The sequence below is a fragment of the Scardinius erythrophthalmus genome, assembly GCF_964197995.2.
Source record: "Scardinius erythrophthalmus genome assembly, chromosome: 1".
Taxonomy (NCBI): Eukaryota; Metazoa; Chordata; class Actinopteri; order Cypriniformes; family Leuciscidae; genus Scardinius; species Scardinius erythrophthalmus.
In genome coordinates this window covers 62902554-62911451 of record NC_138221.1, presented here as the reverse complement: position 1 = coordinate 62911451, position 8898 = coordinate 62902554, and the positions used below count along the sequence as shown (strand labels likewise).

Genomic DNA, 8898 nt, shown 5'->3' with positions numbered 1-8898 from the left:
GAAGTATACTAATAGCACACTTGAATAAACTCCTTATTATTATCGCTGTGTTCAAGATCAGGTTCAGTTTCATGCTTATTTTATTTACTCTCTAAGCTATTCCACCAGAAAGCTTGTCACTATATAAACATGACCATGTTAGTTTATAAGACAGTGCACAGCAAAATCCCCAGAGTAAAATTAACTCTGTTCAGAGAACATTTGGTCCCTCTCTACAGAGAGTTAAAATAACTCTGAATCAGAGTTAAAGTTAATGAGATACTTAAGTGATTAATTAAGTGATGATTGGGCATTAATGATGAACATCTGCTGTTAACAAGTTCTCAGCAGAGGAGGATTCAACAACTCCACAAAACAGCATTACCAGCTTCACTTATTACTAACCAGGGGTGCGTTTCCCCGAAAGCATCGTTGGCCAACTATGGTCGCAAGTTCATCGCAATGTCCATTGAACTCTATTGGTAACGACGGAACTTGCGACCATAGTTGGCCAACGATGCTTTCGGGAAACGCACCCCAGACTGACTTTATTTCTGTCAGACGTCTACAGAAGGTCTTATTAAGAATTAACAGAGGTTTAGATGTTGATGATTTATTGAAAATGTATGATTACCATTATAGTGATGAGTGTTTCCTTCAGTTGGGCAGTTTGACTCTTCTTGCGAGTTTATGGTTTTTGTAACAGCTTTTACCAAAACACGTAATTTGTTACAAAGAAAACCAAAAACAAAGATGATCAGGTGATATAGTGTTTAACAGCAGATAGTAAAAAAAATGCGCTTATATCATCACTGTCCAAAAGTGGTCATTTGATGTTAATAGATTATATCCACTAACAATACTCTCTTGCTACAAATTGGACATTTTGAATTTTTAAAATACATAATAGGGGATTTTTTTTTTTTTAAACAAAGACATCAATAATCAGCTTACGAATCTCAACAATGGTGACATGCTTCATGCTGCAATGCATGCTGGGAGCCACAATAGTATAAAACTCATTGCTCCCAGGATGCATTGCGGCATGAAACATGTAACCATTGTTGAGATTCATAAGCTGATTCTTGATGTCTGTGTCTTAGAAAAAAAAAATCCCCTATTATGTATTTAAAAAAATTCAAAATGTCCAATGTGTGGCAAGAGAGTATTGTTAGTGAACATAATCTATTAACATCAAATGACCACTTTTGGACAGTGATGATATAAGCGCATTATTCTACTTTTTGTTGTTGAACACTAGATCACCTGAACATCTTTGCATATGGCATTCTTTGCAACAAATTACATGTTTTGGTAAAAGCTGTTACAAAAACCATAAACACTCAAAAATATAAGCTAGAGTCAAACTGACCAACTAAAGGAAACATTCATCACGATAATGGTGATCATACATTTTCAATAAATCGTCAACATCTAAACCTCAATGCTCAATACGAACTTCTGTAAACGTATGACAGAAATAAAGTTAGTCTGGTTAGTAATAAGTGAAGCTGGTAATGCTGTTTATGGAGTTGTTTAATCCTCCTCTGCTGAGAACTTGTTAACAGCAGGTGTTCATCATTAATGCCCAATCATCACTTAATTAATCACTTAAGTATCTCATTAACTTTTACTCTGTTTCAGAGTTATTTTAACTCTCTGTAGAGAGGGACCAAATGTTCTCTGAACAGAGTTAATTTTACTCTGGGGATTTTGCTGTGTGTGTAATATTATGGGTTTTTTTTTTAAGTATTTAATAAGCTACTCAATCAAAATAGTAAACAAAAGTACAAGCCAAGAATACTTAGAATACTTAATTATATTTTAAGTATATCTCGATCAACAAGTACAGGCCATTAGACTTTTCTGTCAGTATAAGTCAAGTATACTTAAGTGCAATTTGAAGTATATTTATGAGAAGTATATAAAAAGTAGACTGAAAGTAAACTTTCTTATTTTTAGTTTAAAAGAAGTATACTAATAGCACACTTGAAACTTCTTTTTCGTAAGGGTAGACTTTATTCAATCTGTAAAACTAAATGTATCTTGCAGCGCAGGGTGAAGTCAGTGTGTACATTAACAACAATTCTGGACAAGTTTAATGTAATTGAGTTATAAACTATGTTCAGTGGTGCTGCAGGATTATGAACAGTGTTGTATCTGTGCGCCGCAGACAGACGTCGAGTGACGCTGCCGGTGTTCGTACACTCATAGAAAACATCTTAAAGACCCATCGCTGCGCTTCTCATTCGGTGTGTGTGACCCCTTTCAGAGTTCTGTGAAATGTCTATTCATATGTGCCGACTGGACCAATCAGACACACAATCATTCATTATATTTAATTAATATTTAAATACTCATATTTCCCTTGTGATAGATTGCTACACATACAACATTTTAATTTTCTTTTGGAAACAGGTTTGGCTTAAGGAATATCAGAGATGAAGTGAAGTTTCTTCTGAGACTCTTGACTAAAGCAGCAGAGACTGAGACACAGACAGGAGAGCAGAAGCTGAAACTGTTATCATCAGTCTGCACCTACACATCTTTTCCTTATCAAGAGACTTACAGAATTATACAGAGTGATTTCCTGCTGGATCTCTACTCACATGTGAAGAACTATGAGACTCAAACAGGCAGGAGTGTCCTTCCAGCATTACAGTCAGTTTTCCAGTTACCTGATGTCTGGATCATAGATCTCTCACAGAGAAAGACCTCCGTCCTCCTGGAAGTGCTGAAACTCCAGACAGAGAAGAAACCAGTAGAGCTGAGCGGATGTTCAGAGGAAGAGAGTGAAGTGAAGAGTTTCCTTCAGTGTCTGTCCTACATCTCACAGCTGAGGTGAGAGAATACAACAACTTACAGTGTCAGTGTTCTCAGGTTGATATTATTCTTAGTTTGGTGACAGAATGTGTCAACATCAGACGCTACAGTTGTCACGCCGCGCAGCCACAGCTCAAAGCTGTCTACACTGGACGCGACAAAGTGACTGTTGCAAATTTGTTCTTTGTGTTAGAAATAGTGTGAGAACTGGAAGTACGTCAGGAATAGAACAAAGCATCAATTTACCGTCAGGAATTTGTCGTTGCGCTGATCCAGTGTAGACAGCATCACTGATTATAATGGCGTATATTTGCCGCTCACGTCTGGTTTAGACACACAGTGTCTGTGTATTCCCTGGATACAATTTTTGTTTGTGATAGCACACACTATTTAAAAAATATATAAAGACTAAATCAGTTACAAACGTGAAATAGATCATGGAAAACTTAGATCATGAAAAATCTAGAAAATGAATAAAAAAAGTTTAAATATGTATACAACTATTCTAGTAAAATATGGAATTGTTTTGTTCAGTTATGCTCAGCTCTCAAATATTTGATCAATATTTTGCTCTCTTTGTTGCAAAGAAGCCTATTAGTTGAAGTCATAATTTACAAACTGAAAACATTTACTGATGTTCCAGAAAGAAACAAAATGCATTAAAATGCATGGGGTGTAAATATTTACACAGGATGATTGGGGGTAAATTTGTCATCTGGAAATATGTTAGTATTTTATGCAGCTTCTGCAGGGCAGTACTAAAAAAAAATAAGACCTTAAAATAAAATAAGGATGATCCATTCCTCCTTTTCAAAGGTTTACAGCCACCGGCTCTTAATGTGTTGTGTTGCCTTGAGCATCAGTGAATGTTTGCAGCTTTTGATCGTTCAGGAAACAACACGTAGGAACTGGATCTTTTGTGTAAATTCAAGTTATTATTATGTCTTGTGGTCTATATGTAAACAAACATCATGTGACTTGAACTGTACATATTTAAAGTTCCTCTGAAATTACTGTTCATGCAATAAACAATACTAAGTAGTTTATTTTTCATAGAAAGTATTAAAAAGACAAAGGTCATTTAAAGGTCCCGTTGCATGCGATTCCATGTTTCAAAGCTTAGTTAGTGTGTAATGTTGTTGTTAGAGTATAAATAATATCTGTAAAATTATAACGCTCAAAGTTCAATGCCAAGCGAGATATTTTATTTAACAGAAGTTGACTACAAAAAACGGCTGGATTGGACTACACCCCTCTACTTCCTTCATTAGTGACATCACCAGAACCGTGTTTAGACTAACCTCCGCCCACAGGAACACAGGCGTATTGATGGCGAAATGTCAACAGACGGTTGATGTTTATCTATAATCGGATACCGCAAAAGTTTAATTCGAAGTTGTTAGTTTGCTCTGTCCATTTCACCACGGACTGTTTTTCTAACCTGGGATAATATCAAGCAGGCTTCTCTCAGCGTTTCATACTGATGAAGGGAGCAATTTCAACTATATTCCAGCAAGCGGTAAGTAGTGATTTAATATGGAAGTAGCGATCAACTTCACATCGTTTCTCTTAGTAGGATGAAAATAATCTTACTTAAACTGTGATTAATATACAGAAAGCGATCAAAGAACAATCCCTTTCCAATCGGCCAAGCTGTCAATCACACAGCGCGAGTTTATCTGGACACTTGCCAAAACTCGTTATGAAATCAATGACGCTGTTACACTGCACAACGAAGCTCTTACTGTATTTATATGCCTCATGTTTGCATTGGTGAAATCATTAGTGAGAGTGCAGAAACTGCGTTGCAATGATAAGATCTTTCACGCGATCAACAGACTGTCATCTGCTTAATGCTCATCACTGCAACCTTTTATGTGATTGAAATAGATCTAAATACTTAAAAAACTTCTCACGATTCGTTAATCCCGATTGCTGTAATAGTAAAAACGTATTTTGTAATAGTAAAAGTTTTCCAGATAGTTCCACATGTAATGCCAGATATTTCATATGCAAGCATTTCAGCCAATCACAGCAGTGGGCGTTTACACTGAAGTCTCACAGCAGACACGCCCCTTCAAACAGAGCGTTCAAACCAGGGAATGAAATCAGGCTAGGAAATATGCCTTTTATTTCTAAATTATAACAATTTTTGATCTAAAAAACATACTAACATTATAAGGGCACCCCTGGAAACATGATAAAATAATAAAAATAATCCATGGAATGGGACCTTTAATCTTTTTTATTTAGTATTTAATACAATTTCATTTGAAGTCAAAGTGAACCATAAATTGAATCAAGTGTGAGCAACAAACATTACATAAGTTTTCAAAATCCCCCCCAGTCACACAATCCTAGAACGAAGCCTGTGAGAGACGCGAGCACTGTGGTCAAACACGTCCGTCTAGCGCATGAGTAAATTGAAAAACAATGGACAAGTAGCGCAGTGAATGGAAAAACATGTTCTGTGTGAACTGGAGTCCTAAGAGTCTTTAGATTTTTTACACATGAAATACAATGCATTGTTCATTTCTTTTTCCAATTGTAATGAGTCATATGTCATTGTAATCAAGTATTTATTGTATTTTTCAGCTGTTCTGAGCGGTGTTTGTTAACTTTAGTTAAAGTGGTTCAGCTCAGAGAGAATGCAGAGCTGGTGACTTCACTGTTGGAGGTTCTCGGCTCCTCCGTCAGTCTGGAAGGAAGTTTACCCAGTAAATCCTGCAGGTCTGTGGGAAGAGTCTTACGTTTCTCTTCTGACAGACTCAGCCTCTCTCTGAAACCTAAAGCCATCTCTATAAGAGGAACAAGGCTTCTCTTCAGACACATCACACACATACACACACTCAGGTACAGACAGGATTATTAATACTCATTTCAAATGTTGATCTTGAATAATTTTCTTGAATTGAGATAATATTTGCAGTGTGTATTGTTGTGTTTAGGCTGAGTGGTTATATGGTGCTGAGAATAGTGCAGGTGTTGAGGTCAATGAGGGTTCACACTCCTGTCACTGTTAATGAACTCACACTTGATCTGAACTGTGAACGGCTGTCAGAGAGGAAGCGGTCCAGAGTCCTGAGCAGTTTGGCCATCTTACTGAGACTCTGGACTGTCCAGTGTTTGAACCTGACTGAATACAAGATGGCGTCTGTTTCTCTATGTGTCCTACTGTGTCACCAGAGCCAAGTAATTCTCAGGTATAAGACTATAAGACACATTTCAGCAGTGTTTGACCTTATATTTATCATGGCATAGAAATAAAACATTGAATTCTGTATGTGTAGACCATCTAAAGAGAGTCTCCAGAAGCTGGTTGAATGTGTGTGTGAAGCTCAGGAAGAGGAACTGACTCAGCACTTCCTGCAGAAAGTGGGCGGAGATCTGACTTCCTGTTCCTTGAGTTGGGAAGAGCTTCACTATTTCCTGCAGCACAGAATTCAACAAATCACTGTGAACTTCAGAAAGAGCAACATTCAGTGCAACATCAGAGAAATTCTGCCGTTTCTGAACAGGATTCAGTTTAAACGGTAAGCTCTTCAATAAATGATTTCTATCTCAAAAACACTTAAGAAATGCAAGGGTTTTTTGTTGCATATAAAATCTCGAACCGAATAAGAAGTGATATAAACGATCAAGCTTTAATCATGATGATTTGTGTGTGTGTGTGTGTACAGGATGAGCTCTATCTTCATGCTGTCTGTGATCACAGAGATCTATGAGAGCCGCTCTGTTGAGTGTGTGTCCAGTCTGTTGAGTTCAGTGAAGAACTACATCACCCTGCAGAGCAGAGATCTGGACTCTGTCCACTGTGCGGCGCTGCGCTTCACACTGCAGCACTGCACTGCAGTTTCACTCGACCTGCTGTGGACCTCCATACCAGAGGAAGAGCTGGAGAGCATTGTGCCTCTCTTCAGACACGTCTCCCACATCAGGTCTCGCTGCTTCTCTCTGGAGAGGCTTCTCAATGCGAAGGCTGCGTTCCTCCTTTACCAGTCCTTCTGAAGCATTCAACACTGGAGTGTATCTGATATTAAAAATATATTGTGTTGAATATATACACATATATATATAACAGTGTTGAATGACGTGAAAGTCGAGATATGCAGCCTTTCATTTGAGAAACTCCTTATTTCTCTCTTCTCCTCTTTCTCTTGGCCAGTTTGTTACATTCAGCAGATTTTGTGTTATATAAAAGCCTTGTGGATAAAAGCTTGCGTTATTTTGCAGCTAGTTAAAGACAAATTATTTTGTTAGTTGTATTTTATAGGGAAAAAAACTGTGTGTGTGTTCAGTGTTGATGATGTGTGTGTGTTCAGGGTTGACAGCAGGGGCGATTCTAGGATTTTCATTTTAGGGGGGCTCAGCCCCCAATGAGGGTATGATTTTAAAAAAAAAAGTTAGTTTATGGTCTAAAGAGAGAGAATGGAGGGTCCTTTCAATCAAACTTTTGACAGGTTTATTGCTTTATGACCCTCTAAGCCCCGCCCCCTTTGACCGTGGGAATTTCCCACGCTAGCTCCTCCCACTTATGGGCTGTACGTACACACCGTGGGAAAATCGGACTTACGCCACACCTCCTTATGGGTTGAACATCTGAAGCGTGAGAAATTTCCCACGCTCAGTAGTTCTAAACAGTGTATATTTAAAACTTTTTTAAGAAATAAAAACATAGTCAAGAGTGTGAGATCAGTGTTTTTTATTAAAGAAGACAGATGTACATTCATCTCTTTAAACGTTAAACTTTTAAGGTTAAAAAACATTAAAACATTAATGAAATGAGTTGAAATTGTATTTTTTTCTCTAAAAATAGTTATTAAAAAATGAGATGTTAAAACATTAAAACAACATTGACAAAAAGATAATTTTTAAAATGTTGACTTGTAAGCATTTAACTTTCACACAGTATTTTGTAAAACTTTTTACATAAAACACAAACACTGTTAAAAAGTGCTACGTTTTTACATACCAATTGTTAAAGGAGTCAGAGTTTAAAAGATACAAAAGTGTTTTGTTGTAGTGGAGCAGAGTGGACAGCGTCCTCTCACTCCGGAGCCCAGTCAGAAATGAAGCTCTCTGACCCTTCCAGAGAGACAGACCCAAACTCCGCCCCTATCCCACCCACAACAGATGTCATCGTGGGAAAATACCCCCACCCCTTCGAGCTCCCAAATAGAAAACACATCCTATCATCTCGGTGGCCGAACTTAAATGACCAAAGAAAACCGATGCAACGACCCGAAGAGACCACACCCCCTAACACACCCCTCTCAAAGCTGAGAGGTCAATTTTGATTTAAGGGTGTGAGTAAAAAATGACGTCACGTGGGAATCCCTCCCTCCCTCCCTCCCCACAACGTCACAGTCACATGAGATGTTTAAAAAGGAGCGCAAACTTACAGTGAAATACTACCTGTGATTTTACAAGATAATCTACAATGGCAACGGCTGGCCCTCCGAAAACTCCAGAGAGAAACATTGCTGAAGCTATGGAAGATTTGACTTTAGCTCCACGAAAAAAACGAGGAACGCACGGGCCATGCTTAACGCAATTTCTTCACGAGCCGGAAGATTCTGTGATATATAGTTTTCACTTGTCAGATGGACGTGCGTGTACATATGATTATGACAAAATCAACAGAGAAGTCAGATTTTTTAACGTGGATAACAACGAAAGATTTACCAGAAACTCCACGGATGAACCTTCGTTAAAATTCACTGAAAGAGATTGGGTTTTATTCTATTCAAAAGTGTGGCCGGATTTACAAGAAGGTACGGACACGCCTCTTTTTATCGGTGAATGGAATGGTTTAATTATGGGTACGAGATACCGAATTTTAGGGGATCAGATTAACAAGCACCCGAACGATTATGTTTTTATTCTCTGTAGCGACTGTGGTGCAAATCCGGAATTTCAATGGCCTATATGTGAAAAAGATCATTTGAAATTATATGATCTCAAATTCATGTTCCAATGGAAAGATCTACCTGTGATGGCTAAGATTTTTTCCAAGGTAGATCAGCTTTTCCACTGGACCCATGCATACGAGCGTTACACAAACATCAAAGTGAAGCTCTTTCACCCAGAGTGGGA

General features: G+C 37.9%; 1 protein-coding gene across 1 annotated transcript; it reads left to right on the top strand.

Annotated features, from left to right (window-relative positions):
* The first annotated feature begins 5756 nt into the window (after positions 1-5756).
* Positions 5757-7482, top strand: LOC308702880 (uncharacterized protein). The gene is made up of 3 exons (XM_081386022.1): positions 5757-6005; positions 6093-6335; positions 6483-7482. The coding sequence occupies exons 1-3, from the start codon at positions 5764-5766 to the stop codon at positions 6808-6810; spliced, it is 813 nt and encodes a 270-aa protein (XP_081242148.1). The 5' UTR covers positions 5757-5763; the 3' UTR covers positions 6811-7482.
* Positions 7483-8898: the final 1416 nt, after the last annotated feature.

Excerpts from the sequence above, each read along its gene's own strand:
- LOC308702880 (XM_081386022.1), top strand. The coding sequence starts at position 5,764 with ATGGTGCTGAGAATAGTGCAGGTGTTGAGGTCAATGAGGGTTCACACT. Across the intron at positions 6,006-6,092 it reads CAGAGCCAAGTAATTCTCAG|ACCATCTAAAGAGAGTCTCC; the intron begins GTATAAGACTAT and ends CTGTATGTGTAG. Across the intron at positions 6,336-6,482 it reads AACAGGATTCAGTTTAAACG|GATGAGCTCTATCTTCATGC; the intron begins GTAAGCTCTTCA and ends GTGTGTGTACAG.